At 40.4% G+C, this 17,718-nt stretch overlaps 1 protein-coding gene across 1 annotated transcript in view; it reads left to right on the top strand.

The window, feature by feature from the left end:
• Positions 1-17,718, top strand: part of sim2 (SIM bHLH transcription factor 2) — a 69,529-nt gene extending 51,811 nt beyond the window's left edge. The window contains exons 9-11 of the mRNA XM_052014491.1: positions 10,664-10,829; positions 14,276-14,684; positions 16,994-17,718. Of these exons, the coding sequence (XP_051870451.1) occupies positions 10,664-10,829; positions 14,276-14,684; positions 16,994-17,718 (1,300 nt within the window). The remainder of the gene's footprint in view (positions 1-10,663; positions 10,830-14,275; positions 14,685-16,993) is intronic.

Below are 17,718 nucleotides of genomic sequence, written 5' to 3'. Positions count from 1 at the left end.
TGCAAGCAAATCTGGAATTAGCCCTTCGAACTTGTTCCACCAGATGATTATTCTGTTATGATCTCTCCACCCACTTCCCCTGTTAATTCCCTATATTAGAACACATTGGTTCACCTCCTTAAAAAAAGCAAAGACATCTGTAACTCTCAATCCCGTTTTTCAACTGGTATCAACAGTGCATCATCCTTGGCTACCCTGTTTTTTTCACCCCTCTCTTGGTAAAGGGAAATAAACAATTCTACTTGCCATATTGAGTAGAATTGTATACCTACATGTTAAAAGAATAGCTAATAACTTATTGAAATCAAGTGGGATGAATGACTTCCTCTGAAAATATCCTATGGTCCTTAGGTTGAAAATTCAAAAGAGGAAAACCATATAATGGAGAATCAAGAGTAGTTGGGACTGTTCTCGATAGAGTATCCAAGGTCAAGGGGATGTTTAACAGTTCAAAGTTGCATGAGGTTTTGATAGAACAAATAAAGAGCAGCCATTTCTCCTGCCAGGAGGATCTGTAACCAGAAGAGATAGGTTTAAGGTAATTAGCAAAAGAGAAACAGGAGAGAATGGGAGAAATTATTTTACTCAGAGATTTGTGGTGATCTGAAGACAGCAAGCAAAAGGCTGGTGAATGAAAATTGAGGGCTAACTTTCAAGAAGGAATTGAATAAATTCTATTCTATAAATAAAAGGAAAACATTGCAGGGTTATGCACAAATAGCGAAGTTAAAGGACTAATTGAACTCTCTCTCAAAGAGTCAACACAGATGCATTGGGCTATATGTCTGCCTTCTATACTGTGGACAGAATTATCGCTTTAGCTGAATTGGCTACATCTTTGATGTGGCTGAGTTTCCAAATATGACCAAGGTGCACTGTGCTGCATTACATCCTCAGCAAATTCTCCAAAGATCCCATACCCACCAATCCTACAATGCTTCCAAAAAGTCCCACTGCTCAAAATCCCTCTTCCTCTCACAAAAATCCACCCTCTCCAGACCACCCTTCCCCAAAACCCTCTCTCTCAGCCAAGTCAGACCATATAGAGCATATATATAGGATAAGACATATCAGGTGATAAGGACATACAAACATCTGTGAGGAGAAAGGAATTGTCAACATTTCGGCTCAAGACCCCGAATCAGGACTGAGAGTGGAGAGGGGAGATAGCTGGTATAAAGAGGAGAGGGGGAGGGGTGAGATGGGGGCAGTAAGTGATTGGTGGACCGTGAAGGAGTGAAGGGTGATGGGCGGGTGGAACTAGGTGAGGGAAAGGTAGGAGGAGAGAGAACAAGAGATGAAAGCAGACAAGGGAAATAAAAGGAGATAGATGGAGCCAGGTGGGATAAATGTGGAGACCAAAAATATGTCCATTAGCAAGGTCCATAAAGCAACATGGTGAGAAAGTGACACAAGCATGATAATAGGAAACAATGTGAGTGGGCAAGGGTTCAGATCATCCACTTTGGAAGGAAAAATAGAAAATCAGATGATTTTTTAAATGGTGAAAGATTGCAGCATGCTGTTGTGCAGAGGGACTTGGGAGTGCTTGTGCATGAATCGCAGAAGGTTGGTTTGCAGGTGCAAGAGTTTATCAAGGAGGCAAATGGATTGCTGGCCTTCATTGCTAGAGGGATTGAATTTAAGAGCAGGGAGGTTATGCTGCAACTGTACAGGGTACTGGTGAGGCCGTACCTGGAGTACTGCGTGCAGTTCTGGTCTCCTTTCTTGAAGAAGGATATACTGGCTTTGAAGGCGGTGCAGAGGAGGTTCACCAGGTTGATTCCGGAGATGAGGGGATTAGCCTATGAGGAGAGATTGAGTCGCCTAGGACTGTACTCGCTGGAATTCAGAAGAATGAGAGGAGATCTTATAGAAACATATAAAATTATGAAAGGGATAGATAAGATAGAGGCAGGAAGATTGTTTCCACTGGTAGGTGAGACTAGAACTAGGGGACATAGCCTCAAGATTCAGGGGAGTAGATTTAGGATGGAGATGAGGAGAAACTGCTTTTCCCAGAGAGTAGTGAGTCTGTGGAATTCTCTGCCCAGGGAAGCAGTGGAGGCTACCTCATTACATATATTTAAGACACAGTTAGATAGATTTTTGCATAGTAGGGGAATTAAGGGTTATGGGGAAAAGGCAGATAGGTGGATCTGAGTCCACGGCCAGATCAGCCATGATCTTATTAAATGGTGGAGCAGGCTCAACAGGCTAGATGGCCTACTCCTGCTCCTGTGTCTCATGTTCTTATGTGAGAGTAGTGTACATGAAGGTGGAGAGTTCAGTGTCCAGGTAAACTGCTCTCTCGTCATTATTATGGGTCTCATGACAAAAATGTATCATTTTTGACGCAGAAATTTGAATTATTCCTATGTAACAGCCAATGGCACTTCTAATAGGAAATCAGCTGAGGACTGAAATTTGCACTCTTTCTTCCCCACTGCTAAAGTTTCCAAATACGTGGTGGAACAAAGTGGAAGTTAATGTCAGAAAGTTGGGTTAATATTGCCCTCAGATAGAAAGTAATCAAAATAGTACTTCATGTATTTAACAGGCTGTTCAATGCAACCGGTTCACTTGATATGAAATTGAAGTACCACTAATGTTTGTACCTCTCTGGTTTGGGAGGCAATTTTCTCATACATGGTAATTTTTCATAAGTTGTTGATGAAGTAGTGGCTGAGTGATTGAATTAAACAAGATAATGCATTAGAACACTGCCCTTTCATAGCCAAGCATTCTGGCTTGACTCTCACTGATTGGCAGTGACTACCAAATGCAGAAAATTTGAGCAGAGGCTCAAAGCTGAATCAGCGATCTCAGCCCTAAGTGAACACAGCCAAGTTATGTCCGTTTAACACGGGAAATGGAGGTATTACTGTGATAAGGTACTTGTGTAAATGATGAAAAACAATGGAATTACAATATCTAGAAAGCCCAATTAAAAATTCTGGAAACATATGGAATAAAAATGGAACAGAGATACTTTAGCAAACATGGAAAATATCTCTGAGCTGTTGTGGCAGCTGCATCTGACACAAACTCAGAGGAGAAAACCAGAGTGCAGTTCAGCAGTGCCCCATGAGTGAGACAAAAGGTACAAGGCATCCCTGCCCCCTCTGATCAATGTGTTGGTATTGGTTTATTATTGTCACTCATACCGAGATACAGTGAAAAACTTGTCTTGCATACTGATCGTACAGGTCAATTCATTACACAGTGCGGTTACATTGAGTTAGCACAGAGTGCATTGAAGTAGTACAGGTAAAAACAATAACAGTACAGAGTACTGTGACACTCTGTGTGCAATTCTCTTTTGTCAAGTACACACCATTGCTCCAGCAATGTGGCTGTGATTGTGTGCTAACCTGAACTCCCCTTTAACAGCTTCCTAGTACACAGTGTGTTTATGACACAAAGTCTGGCCCATTTAGTCATCATAAACTATAAAGGAGGTTTATGCTGCTGTCAGGAGGTACATATGGGAATATATTTCTAACATTCAACTTTTATGAATGCACAGAAAAGAAATACTATTCAAAACTTAATCATGAATAGCAATATTGTTGTATTTAAGCTGAGTAGCAGGAATACGAGTAAGATTCATATGTCAGACAGAAGCACACACAAAGTAAAGCTCAGCCAGCATTGAAAGTGTTCAGTGATTTAAATACCAGTGGATCTCCTATGGTATTCTCCTGTTAAGTCAGAGGATATTTTGTTTTATAACAAAGGAACACTATGCACAATGGACTACTCTGCTGCTGGGGTGTAGCAGAGTTAACATGGTCTGTCCCCTTAATACTTTTAGTCAAATAGGATACCAGAGAACAATTAGAGTTTAACCGATGAGGATGAAGGAGAACTGCAGGTCGCCAGGACTTTCCTTCCACTTTCAAGCCGGTGACCATGAAATGAGAGCATTTCTCTTTCTGCATCTTCTTGGTATCAAGAAGAAGGTTGTCAGAAGTGCTACTAATGTTACCAACACTGAGATTTGCATTTAAATAATCCTTTGCATTACCTCGGGATGTCTCAAAACACTTTATAACCAATTAAATAGTTACTGTTTACTGTTGTAATGTGAGAAACACAACAGCCAATTTGCACACAGCAAGCTCCCACAAATTTTGATGTTACAGAAACAAAGACTTCTTTGCTCTTCTTTAAATAATATCTCATGTACTTCTGAGTCCATCTGCAAGTCAGGCAGAGCATAGTTTTAACATTATTTCCAAAAGATGGCACCTCCAATAATATAGCACTCCCTTTGTAATCCACCAGGGTGGCAGCTAAGATTTTGTGTTTAAACTTCTGGAATAGAGTTCTCTGGCATTGCATCATGATGTTCTACAATGCTGTTTGATTTCTGGTGGTGTTGCATCTGAAGGAAGGAAATTAAATTTCCCATCACTTTTAGTAGCAGTCCTTTATCCACCCTAATTCTTTTGTACAGCTCCCTTTATCTTTCTAATCCATCACAGTTTGGACACTTATCTATTGGCCTGCACGTTACAAGTCCTCTCCAGCTCACTAACACCTGATTTACAGTCTGTACATACAGTACAACCAAGCATCTGGGAGACCGGCAGGATGGATTTGCTGGCTGCTGTAGGGCTTCAGGTATCTTCCTCCATGTGGGAACTCAGTTCATGACCACATTTCTGACTTGCAAACTGTTCACGTTATGAATGGTTCACAGGAACGGAACCCTGCCATAACCCAGGGAGGACCTGTACTTGATTATATTCACTTCCGGTGTTTTTGTCAGTTTTTCTCTTTTGTCATACATTCCTCTTTTTTCTTTCTCCCGATCTGGCCTTAAGATTTTCCAACATTCCTTTATGTGTAAATATTTTCCACTGTTGAATATTGTATGATATTTTAATCACTGCTTTCAAGAAAGAATATTAAAGCAGGCTGGATTCTGGGACACAGCAGCAATAAATGGTGAAAGATAAAACTCAGACCTGGACTGAGAAGTTTAAAGGTGACCTGATAAAGTTATTCATGATTATAGATTATTCTGCAATAAACATAAATTCTCTCCTTTGATTGGGAAGCTGTTAACAAGGGGGAACAAAAATAATGAATGGACAGGGAGATTAGAAAATAAAATCTTTTAGACTGAGGAAATGCAATGTGTAGTTATCTGCTACAAACAATTGTTGAAGCAAAGACAATAATTTTCTTTCCTTTTCAATGCCTTGTAGACTAAATCCTTTAAAAGCTACTTGGCGCTAGTGTTCAACACATAATTTGTGATTCGTATTTCTGGTTACAGAAGGAACAGCAACTCTGCTGGAAGGCCAGTGACCTGAAGCAATAACTGTGCTTCTGTCTCCACAGTTGCTGCCTGACTTACTAACACTTACAGGATCTTATGCTTTTATCACTGTTGAATCTTCCATTAATATTATATTCCAGCACCATTTGGTTAACCATTTACTCGACTATACCTGGCTATGTTTGAGACTTCCCTCTGCATTTCTGTCATTGGCATCCAGCAAATTATGAATAAAAGCCAAATTCTGAACCTCTAAGATTTTCTTCATTTATCTACTTCATTCTTCCTTTACCTCTTCTTTCTTCTCTTCCTTTGCATCATCATCTCTTCTTCATGGGATGACCATCTTAAGTAGTATGTCCTTCCTCCACCAGATTATTGAGAGTGCCAGAATTACTTCTTCACATTCAGTTGCTCAACTGGAGACTCCCCTTACCAACATGACTACTCAATTTCCACACCTCATAAGTTGAACAAGACTCTGGTCCTCAAATATCCTCCTAATTAATAATCAATTTGAAAGACTTAATCTCAAACAAGTGAAAGTGGCTTCAAAGCCAATGTCAATTCCGGTATCCCCCACTAACTCAGCTACTCTCTGTCCCTATTGACCCCTTGCAATCAACTTATGTTTTCTCAAAAACAAATCAAATTACATTGCAAATAAAGGTACCACCTCCAAAACAACAAGTAGAAAATTATACGCAGTGATTTCATATATAATTAATTGCTAGTTTCTCAGTATTTGCTAAGAAAACACAAACACAATAAATGGGTCACCAAGTTTATTTGAGTGATTCATAATCCACTTGAGCCAAGCTCTCTTTACTCACCTCGCTGGTCCCTTATATTAATAATTCATCCAAACAAACCGTAAAATCTTTCAGTGCCACGTGAGGAAGAAACTCTTTCAACACTGACTGTATAACGTACCATTTCTAGATCTGGTTCCTTAGCTTATTTGCAAGGTGGTTTGGGGGTGGTGTGGGCAGTAGGGGTGGAGTGGGTTTTGTTAACACATTCAATTTCTAACTCATAACTACTTGCTTATTGTACTCCGTTACTGATTTTCCACCATCGCCAGTCTATTACTCATCTTGTGACCGTTTCACAATTTGACTATAGTCTTGAAAATGAAAAAAACCTGAACATGCTGTAGATCTGAAATAATAAAAAAGAAAGTGGTAGAAGCATGCAACAGGTCAGGCAGTATCTGAAGAGAGAACCAGAGTTACTGTCTCATTTCGATGACCCTTCATCATAACTATAGTCTTCTTGCGCGGTACGCCGATCTGTATTATGTCTGATGGACAAATAGTGAGGTTGGTCTTTCCTGAAGGGGGTCTTCTGATTGTGTGTCCTAACTTGCATGGTCCTTCATGCTATTAGACGAGTGTCTGCCAACTCACACCAGCTCCTGGTGTGAGTACAAGACCTCAATTTTGAAATTCACATGCTTATTTTCAAAACCCTTCATTGTCTCACCCATATTCCAGCTCTCCCTCTCTCTCTTTTCTCTGTGATCTCTTCCAGACCCATAAAATTGAATTTTTTTTTACTCACTAGTTTGGGCTTCTTGTTCCCAAGGTTTATCATTCCAACATTGGCACCTGTCTCTTCAGTTACCAAGACTGGAAGCTCTGGTTTCCTTCCAAATTTAAGACATTCTTTGCAACTCATCTCTTTCAGTAAGACTTTGGTCGTCTACCCTAACTTGTGACTCACTGTCAAAATTTTGACGGCTAACTCTTCCATGCAATGATTTGTTTTGCTGTGTTGAAGGTGTCGGTGATTTTGCTCTGTATAAAGAGGATATATACGGCACGTACATGGACTTACTCAAAACCTGGTAGATGAGTGAATCACGGTGCAACAGAGGGAAGAGTCACTTTGCAACGTTAAAGTGGAAGGGTGTGAAAACATCTTAGGTGGTTGCATGTGCAATCCAAACCCCAATCCACATCCATTCCCTAGTTCCCCCCATCCCATGCTGAGCCCCTCCCTCTTACTCCCTCCTCCGTCAGTCTTTGTCCCTCAGTTCCCCCTTCCCCTAACTGCCTATGGGCAGGCACGGTAGTGTAGTGGTTTAGCGTAACGCTGCTACAGCGCCAGAGACCCGGGTTCAATTCCAGCCACTGTCTGTAAGGAGTTTGTACATTCTCCCCCTGTCTGCGTGGGTCTCCTCCGGGTGCTCCGGTTTCCTCCCACATTCCAAATACGTATGGGTTAGGAAGTTGTGGTCATGCTATGTTGGTGCCAGAAGTATGGTGACACTTGTGGGCTGCCCCCAGAACACTGTACACAAAAGATGCATTTCACTGTGTGTTTCGATGTACATGTGACTAATAAAGAAATCTTATAGTCTCCATCCTCCCTCTCCACTCCCTCCCTTCTCTCACATCCTTTCCCTCTCAAGTCCCTGGCTCTCTCACCCCCCACCCCAGTCTACCCTACTTTCCAGCTACTGCCCACTCACTCTCTTTCAGTGTCAGGATGCGGCCAGTCCCCTTCTGGGCTGCTCCACAACTGCAGATGGCCGTCCCAGCCTAGTCCCAGCCACCCGATGACTGAAGCTTAACCGAAGCCCCTGTTAACTTTCCCACAAAACCTCAGCAGAGTCTTCAGCCACCTACCCAGTGCCAACCAAGTTGGCAGATCGTGGTCTCCTGGTGCTCTGTGGGCAGTGGGTGGGTCCCAATGTGCAGTTTCCCAGTTGATGGAGGAGGATTCATCCAGCAGGAGGAGCAACCAGTCAGCTGCCATCATCACTCAGCAGATACAATAACACCTAAAGTGACTACACAAATACCTCTCCAGCTTTGCTTCTACTCAGTGTTTCCTCTTTTTGATGTGGTTAAATCTGAAACAGATGACCTTGTGATCCCAAAATGAACTAAATTAACAAGAGCATTTGAGCTCCAGAAACATGAGCCCATTACAGCCCAGTAGTCAGGGTGCTGCAGAGTCACAGGTGCAGCCTTCCAGATGAGGTGTTTCACCAAGGCTCTCAGTGGATGCAAATTACCTCACGGCATTAGTTCAGGGCAGTGGTAGAGTTATCCCTTGTGTGCTGCTTCCTTTTTGACCTATGGTCACATGATCACAAAATCAACATCAATTAAGCTCCTCATTATCACATTGGGAGGTTGCTGTTCACAGGTCGGCTGCTGTGTTTTCCTTGTTTAATTTGTATCAACTCAATTGTCAGGATTTTTAAGAAAAGAAGCAAAGAATTACACTTCTATTGCATCTTTCATGACTTCAGGACACCCCCGCCCCCCAAAGCACCTTGCAGTGATGAAGTACATTTGAAATGGACAGAAATAACTAAGGATGCAGACAACTACAGAAGAGGGGAATCCTCTGTTGGTGATAGAGAAGAGTTTCCTTTTTAAAGAAGTATCTAAAATGGCAGCTGGTAATGGAGAAATTGTTGCAGGAATTAGAGAGGGACTTTGATATCAAATTGGCTGTGGTAACTTATCACAGATACTGGTAACTGCCTAGAAATAGAGAAATTAAGGAAGGGAAGGAGAAAGTCTTATGTGGGACTTTGTGAAGACTAGGTGGAGTAAACATTGGAAGCTTAATGGAAGAAAGAGATAGCTCATCACTGACAAAAAGCCAGTCACATGCAGGATTCAGTTGAAAGAAATTAGTGGAGTTAAAGGAGAAACTGTTCAATGTAAAACAATTTTGGCCAGGCAAAGGAGTTGATAATAGGCAGGATCTGATTGGGCTTTTATTGAAGGGAGCGCTGAAGAGCTTTCTAGAGTAGAGGAACGATGAAAAGGAGATGGTTAGGGCTAAGAAACTTGTGAAGTGGAAGATTGTATCAGGATGGTCCTGGTGTAGGTAACAAGAAACTTGATGTGGGAAGGGAAAAAGGTTGAGATACGAGCAGATCAGTTCTGTGAGACAAGAACAGATTGAAATGATAATTGTATTGGAGCAGTCCTGCTGCTGGATCGTGGAAAGCAGCCGTGCTGCGTAGAAGGCTATGAGTCTGGAAGTGTGTCTCTACCTCTCAGTTACACTCTTGGAATTGGTGCATTATGTTCGGTGGTGGGATTGTGATACTAGGAGGGTAGAAATCGAGTTACCATTCAGCCTCTCTTATCTCACTATTTGCATTTCCTCCTAAATATCAAGTTTCACGCTCATACTGGCCCATTATTTATGCCTTTGTTTTCTTTAATGCCCCTCGTAAGGTCATCTTCAAGTTAAAAGAGTTTAGTATTTTCAAAACTTCCAGGGAAAACAGTTCTAACCGACTCATTATTTCCTGATAGTTGCGTCCCCTCAGTTCTTTAACATCATCATAATTTTTTGTGCAATTTCTCCAGTTTTTCAATATCTTTTTAAGACTAGAATTATGCACTGTGTTCCCAATATGGTTTAAGCAGTATAAATTTAACACTTCCTCCCTGTTGCACTGCCTCTCCTCTGAAAATGAAGTCCATTCCTTTGCAATTTATATATTTGTGCTCTCAGATCCCTGTGCTCTCTTTGCCTATTTAATTCCTTGACTTCTAAGGATAAAAGTTCTGTCATTTCACAAGCAAAATCTCATCCATTCAGTCAATTTACATAAATATTATAGAACTCATGACTGGATTGGTCAGTCTTTTGTTATTGCCAAAGTGGCACATTAACGGATTGTTATTGGAATATTAAAATACTCTTGTAGATTAACTATGATTATCTGTCATCTCCCATTGCCGTGAATTAAATTGCTTCCAAGCAAACTGCAAGCTTAAAAACAATACATCCTCGTCATGTCAACAAGCCACAAATAACGGTGATAATAAATGGATATTCAACCTCCTTTTGGCAAAAGGAGTAAATAAATGTGCATGATTGGCTGATTATAAATACTGTATGATTGCACAGTCCAGAAGGCATATACGGCAGAGAAAAAAAGATTACGAGCCGCTTCCTCAGCAGTCAATTCCTGCCACACGTCAGAGCGCAATAAATTTTCAGTTTAATTTTTTTTAATATAAGAAACCAGGCTTTGTGAGTGCTGGTGAAATCAGCAGCAAGCTCCAGGCGCATTCCAGATGTATGACAGGCAGCCCTGGTCAAAAGGAAATGACCAGGACAAGGCCATCAACTGGTGCCTGACACAGAGACAGATTGGAATATTAAACGGATATAAGGCCGGCATCAGTTAATTACTGTAAATACTACTGTTTGTACACTTGTGGATTTAATTTCCTCCGTGAGCTATTTTCAGAAGGCTGGTTAATAAATTCACATTAATCCCCTGTCAGTCTCCTATCATGGCTGTTCTTAACCCTTTTAAAATAATCTTGTGTTTAACTCACATTATCTCACATTGCGGTGTTATTGGATCTTATGTTGCAGGGACATTGAATACAAGGAACTGCAATTATCACTGGATCAGACCACCGCCATCAAGTCCTCCTTTCCCTATAAGATGTTGCTGTCTACCTCACATGAAAACCAAAAACAACTTAAACCTAAAATCTCCAAGCTGAAATCGAAGCTAAAGACATCTCCTTATCCACAGGTACAAATTATGGACGTTCCCAGTTCCTCTTGTCTAGATACCGCTACGTGTTAGTACTGGAACTAAGGTTTGTGCACTGTGTTGTTGGAAAATGTAGAGCAGAGGGCAGCTGCTCTTTTTTTCACAGGAAGCATCGAGCTCACTTCCTACTACCATGTCTCACTGGAATGCTACTTGGTGCAAGTTGAAGCAAGGGATGGAAACAAAGCAGATGAGCTGCTTGTTGGCATCCCTAGCAAAAGCCCACTTGATTAAGGCAATAGGAAGTGTACAGATGTCATCCAAGATGACTCATATGATTTTTGTTTATTCCTTATGGGGAAAGCATTTGACATGCAATCTCTGTTTTTCACTGAGAGCACAGTCAAGGGCAAAAACTAGAACTGTACAAAATAAGAAGCTTGAACCAGCGTCAAATTAGAGCAGCAAAGAGACAGGTCTATCCCAATACCATGCAGAATCCTGCCTTCCAAAGTTGTAAAGTATTCACATCAGAAAGTACTGAATTCTTTATTATATGTTCATTTTCAAACGTTTACATGAAATTGGAGATGGAAGTGACATCTGCCAGCTTTTGACAGTGTGTTTATTTTTAAACTCTCATTGCTTTTCAGCACAGTAATAATTTCAGGGATTTAAATAAGGGAAGCACTGTATATTCATCTCTTAATACAAGACTGTTCGCAGTTCACAGCCATAGTTCAGACTGCCACTTCATGTAACTTAAAACAATTTAATGGTTTGAGAAGCAAGCTCTAAGTTGCGCTAGCTTTTCTTCGATCACTCTTTCAAAACTGATTACTTTAAAATTTCAGATGTTTACCATTGCTTTTAAAACTATCCCATCCAGCTTACATTTATCATCTCCAACAAGAAGTGTTCTGCTCTGCCTCATCCCAATGCCCAGTATCACTTGTGAGGGTCGGCAGGCTTTTCAAGTCAGAACTCCTTCCCTTCCAAGGGGCTCAGAGTGTATTTAACGGTATCGTTCATTAGACTAACATAGAACAAAAACCCAAGTAAGACTTTTTTTTATCACAATCTAGGAGATCACTTGCAGAAGCACTCTTACCATCACTGTACCTGAACCAAGAACCACACCTGGGACCTTCCAGAATCTTTTGAATGCAAACAATTGCTAACTGGAGTGCATTGCCTGAAGGAGCAGTGGAAGCAAATTCAGTAGTAATATTTCACAGGAGTTGGATTAACATTTGAAGGAAAAGTATATGGGGGAGGAGGAAGGAAGCAAGACCAATTTGGAAAGATCTTCTGATGTACATACATAATGAGCCAAGAGGCCTTCATTTACCCCAAAGTGTATCATCCCAAAATTCTAGATTACAAGAGGTCTTTGGTAGCCCTGGAGAGGATGCTGAGGAGATTTACGAAGATTGTAGAATTATAGTATATGTACAATGAGAGATTATCCAGTTTAGGGCTTTTTTTTGGAATAAAGGATACTTAGCAGAGATTTATTTAAAGTGTATAATTTTGTAAAAGTCCTGGATAGGAAAACAGAAAGGTCCAATTTCCCTTAGCAGGGAAATCAGTAACTAAGTGTCATGATTTTAATTGGCAGAAGCTAGATGTTAAACAATTACTTCACTTAACAAGTCTCAAACTCACTGCCTAAAAGGGGTGTGGAGGTCAAAACCTTCACTACATTTGAGAGGTATTTGGAAGAGCAATTGAATAAGTGCCAGAGCTAAAGGCAAGAGCTGGGAAGTGGCCAAATGGCCTCATTCTGGGTGATAATTTCTATGTTTCTTTGGTCATGCTGTTTCGTAGCAGAAGGAAACATGGTGAATTAGAGTAAACGTGAATACAGAATGAGAACCACAGCAGGAGAAAGGATGATTGGATTGGTGGGGGTTGAGGAAGAAAGATTGGTTTAAGGAAGAGCAAAGGAAAGGAAAATAAATAAAACTCAGTATTTATGTTTAATAAATATCCAGGAGCAATATTGCCTCCAGGAGTTACACACCATAATTTCAATTGTTCTCTTTCTGGATGACCTTACGTTGTGTTTTATACCAGGACCATAAATTAAGCCAATTACAGAGCCCTTACATTAAGAAATAGCATCTCTAATTTTCGGTGGTTCCAGTGATTTCTTGACAGACAGATCTCATTTATGGGAGAGTAACATTCCAGTAGCACCGAACATCCAATTTACAGCAAATGATTTCCATGTTACAATTTCATGGGATTTTTAAATAAGATAAAACTACCCAAATACCAAGAACAATGTGAATCATGAATGTTTGGCCAACATGGAAAACTGAACAGTTAGGACATCAGAACAGCTCTGGATTAAGATAGAACACACTTTTATTCATGTGGTCTCCCAAGCCCTCTGGGTATCACAAAGCTATTCAATGCAACAAAATGTCTTTGAAATTGAGTCAATGCTATAATGTGAGCAAATGTAGTGGCATTTTACACCTGGTAAGGTCCCACAAACATCAATGAGATAAATTACTCACTTAATTTTGGTTAATTTAGTGATTAAAGATGCCAAGATGCTGGGTCAATCCCTCGGATCTTCTTGTATTAGGTTCCATGGTATCATGGGAAAAAAGACTTGGTTCAATCCACCAGTGTAGAAATCACTCATCATTGCAGCTGCATCAGCCTCAGTTATCTGCTGAACTCTGTGGAATGGAGCTTGAACCTATGTCATTCAAATTCCAGGACAACAATACTTGGAGCAAGCTAAAACCAAGTTCAATTGAATCACAATGTAAAACACTTTAAATAAACATCATGGATTCTTACCGTATCTATATTTTACCTGAACATTAGGAAGCAACCTGTATTTCAAAACATTTCTGAAATATTTGAGACTGTCACACATATCCTTCAAGTGACATATTAATGTTTTTCAGAAGCAATGAGATTAATATCAAGTGATATAAAACAAATTTTCTAACTACTTTTAATATAAAAAAGATCACTGACAATGCAGAGTGATACTTTATTGGCATTCAGCTGACAATTTATAAAGATTGCAGAGTAGTTGTTCAAAAATCTTCAAAATTAAATGTCATAGTTAGGGGCTGTTGTCTCTATTTTTCCTAGTTCACTCTTCCAGCTAATCTTTGTTAATACTTTGTTGCCTGCTTCAACACACCTGGAGATAAGTTGCTCCTGAATGGTATTCTATCAAGGAAATTGTACACAGGTCTGTGGATTTACTGGGAATAGTTAAAGAAGGAAAGTGAGCAAATTCCAGAATTGGTTAATATCCTTGTGGTTGTTTTGAAAGAAACTTCAGATAATATAATCAGTGGCATACAATATGAATATGAATGAAAAAGGATTCAAAAAGATCTTTTTTTTAAATAATTTTAAATTGGTCTGTGCAATGAAATTAAATTCTTTCTTGGCATGAAGTTCCTCTGTTATAAGTGACTTTCCTTTCCCCTTTATCACATTTTCAGCAATATAATTCATTCCAAATTGAGAAAAACGATTGCGACCATGCCAGTAGCTGGGGAGGCAGCCCCTCGCTGAGTGTTGTATCACCCCAGGAAAACGCTTCCCACCAGGAGAACAATGAACTCCTTTATGCTTCTTCATATGGGCTCCCTTTCCCCTACACCTATGGACACTTCCCACTGGACCCACAAGTGCTTGGCAGCAAAAAACAGATGGCGCCTGGCAAGACAGTTCAGAGTCAAGGGTCATCTTGTGAACCAGCAAGATTCTATGTGGGTGCATTTCAAGCAACCAACGACAACTGCTGGCATTTGACAAGCTCATCATCAGCTCAGAATCTGACTGCCTCAAAAAGTCTGCAGGATCATCATATCAGTGAATCACAGTATTGTTCTGCACAGAATTATCAGTGTAAGTTTTGCTGTTGTACTGAGAGATACTCATGTGACTCACTGTTGATCAATTTCTCCAAAGGGCTATCTCTGTAACCTGAGCAAATGCAGTAACTATTTTATGCACATTAAGATCCCATAAACAGAAAATTATATTTATGATCCATTTTAAGTGGTGCTAGTTGAAAGAGGAATATTCTTCCAAGACATCAGGAATATTTCCTTATGCATTTTGAATACAACCATACAATTTATCATGGGGCCTCAATATAACATCTCAGCCAAAATCACTCAGTCTTATCACCACATGTTACTTGCTCAAACTATTTTTGATCAAGTTCCAAAAGGTTATATTTGATGCTTCTAACTTTAAAGCTAAAATTGTACAGTATGAGAGTAATTAAAATATGCTTTAAAGTGGTATAAATCTAAAAGCTACTTTTTGTAGAAGTTTCCTTGCCCTGTTCCTTTAACAGTCCAGCAGACTACCCAATCAGTCAATAATTCATTTTATGCTAATTCAGTACAGGTTCGTATAATGGGGGCCCAAGCACCAGTTCTCTTTCAGTTGTGTACTAACTGTTGCAGCTGAGGAGTGGTTGTGTGCCTGCACTGGAGAGATAGGTGTAATGCTTTCTTATCCTCAAGGCTGCATACATCCTTGGGAAAGTGCAATTAAATAACTACTGGACTTCCCATCACTTTTTTAAACTTTATTTATTTACACACAGGTGTAGAAATTTGAAGACAAGACATTAAAACTGGAACACATACAAACTCACACACACTACAGCAGTCTTTAGGTCTCGGAGGCTCTCGGATAATGTGTCAAATATGGTTGGAAATTTACTAGAATAAGCCTACAGATTTGACATTGTTGAGCACATCTTGATCATGCTATTAAATGAAACATCAAGTTTCATCGAATCTTAAATTTTATGATGTAACTAGGCTGGTAACTAACCAATGCTCCTGCAGAATCAAATCAGTGTTTCTGCCAAGAAGTATATAAAATGCAATCCTAAAAACATGAAATAATCTATGGTTCTGTGAACATTAAAAATGATTTTATTACTTTTACTATTATGCAGTTACCTTCAAATTGATCATGTTTGATTCATGATAATTTATGTCACCAAATTATAAAAACCATGACCTGATTTTGTAACATAACTGAGATCAAGGCTATCTTTTAATCTTTGGGCTTCTACTCAATTTACCAAGCTGTTTAAAGTTTGCTTTCACCATCCAGGACATCATCAGAGAAGCTCAATTTAACACCTCATATTCCACCTAGGTAGTCTACAACCCAGTGGCACGAACATTGAATTTTCCATTTTCAGGTAACCTTTACCTCCTGTGTTCCCCCTCTCTTGTTCCGATCCACCCCTGGTCCTCCCATTTTGGTTCCCTTTCCGATATCCCCCACACCCCCAGCCACCCACCATCCATTATCATGCTCCTCCCCTCCTGGTTCCATCCACCTTCTACACACGTACTTCACCCACTGGATCACCTGCTCCATATGGTTCCGTCTGCCCATCTCTCCCTTAAATGGTTTCCATTATCACCTTCCTTTTCAGATTCCAGCACTTGTAGCCTTTGTGTCCCTGCTCATCACCCTCCAGCTTCCTCCCCCCATCTTACCTGACGCCACCTGCCCCCCCCTTGTCTTCTTCCACCTATCACCCACCTACCTCTGTCTCCCAACTGCACCCCTGCCCCTGCCCCTCAAACCTCACTCCTCCTCAGTCCACCTATCACCTTCCGGCCCCTGTCTCACATCTCCTCCTCTCCTCTTTATGCTGGCTACCGTCCCTCTCCATTCTCAGTCCTGTTATAGAGTCTCGACCTGAAATGTCAGTAGTTCCTTTCACCTCCACAGATGCTGCCTGACCCACTGAACTCCTCCAGCAGTTTGGTTTTTGCTCCAGATTCAAGTATCTGCAGTCTCCTTGTGTTTCTGGCTCAATTCAGTTGTTGGATTGTAGCTGGTTGAATTTATGTGCTGCTTTACACAGCGATTCCAGTCACATACTTACAAAATGCCCGAAACAACATATGGAACTGCTGCTGTTTTAATATTAAATAAGCTATAGGTACTATGCTATTTTAAAATAAATTATATCAATTACTTAATAGGAATTTTGAATACATTATTTTGCCAGCACTTTAAGTGGATGGTGAAAATTATTGAATTTTAACTAAATAAACTAGGATAATTAGAAACACCTGTTGTCAATTTGGTGTTCATTCAACAGCTGTTGTACTCCCACTTCATCCTGCCTAACACTGTCTTAATACCTTCTCTCTCTCTCTCTCTCTCAGGTGTATTGCCTAACAGCAGACACTGTGAAACGGTTACCTATGCCACCTTTCCAAGTTGTGTGACATCAAGACCAAATAGTAAATATAAAGAAAAACCTTACATTAACCCTGTGAAGCAAACCAAAATAGAAGCACTGCAGCCCACACAGCACATTATCAAGGAGGAGTGTAAAGTACTGTTCAGACACAATTCTCAGGAGAAATTATGCAATGATGTAAAGTGTTTTTCACCCTCTTTAAGCAATTCTTTGTTAGTTAAGTCAGACTGTGATGCAGCCAAGCCAATGGCAAGGATAAGCCAACAACTTTTACCAACCCAAACAGCATATGAACAAGCCAGGAGGATTTGTGTGAAAGAGGTCCCGTACGAGCATTTCAACCACCAGAAACCCAGCATGGACAACGTGAATAGTGCAAGAGACAATACGAAACTGAATGAAGGGAGGCTACATGAACAGCAAGATTCACTGGGTGTGGGGACATCAGGACAAACCCAGTTTGAATCCTTAAGCTACGGGCAATTCTTTGCTAAGCACACCTTCCAAAGATCACCCTGTGCGCTTACAGGGTACATAATGGAAAATCGAGGATATGCTGCTGATGAGAAGAATTCTCCTGGTTACAGAAACCCAAGCCCGGTTTTGAACTCTTCACCGGAAATGCATCAAGAACCTGTCCTTCCACATTACATAGGAACATCCGTCATAATAACTAATGGGAGGTGA

This window comes from Pristis pectinata, chromosome 4 (assembly GCF_009764475.1).
Source record: "Pristis pectinata isolate sPriPec2 chromosome 4, sPriPec2.1.pri, whole genome shotgun sequence".
Lineage (NCBI taxonomy): Eukaryota > Metazoa > Chordata > Chondrichthyes > Rhinopristiformes > Pristidae > Pristis > Pristis pectinata.
Note: the sequence above shows the minus strand (reverse complement) of the source record. Positions and strands in the feature narration are given on the sequence as shown.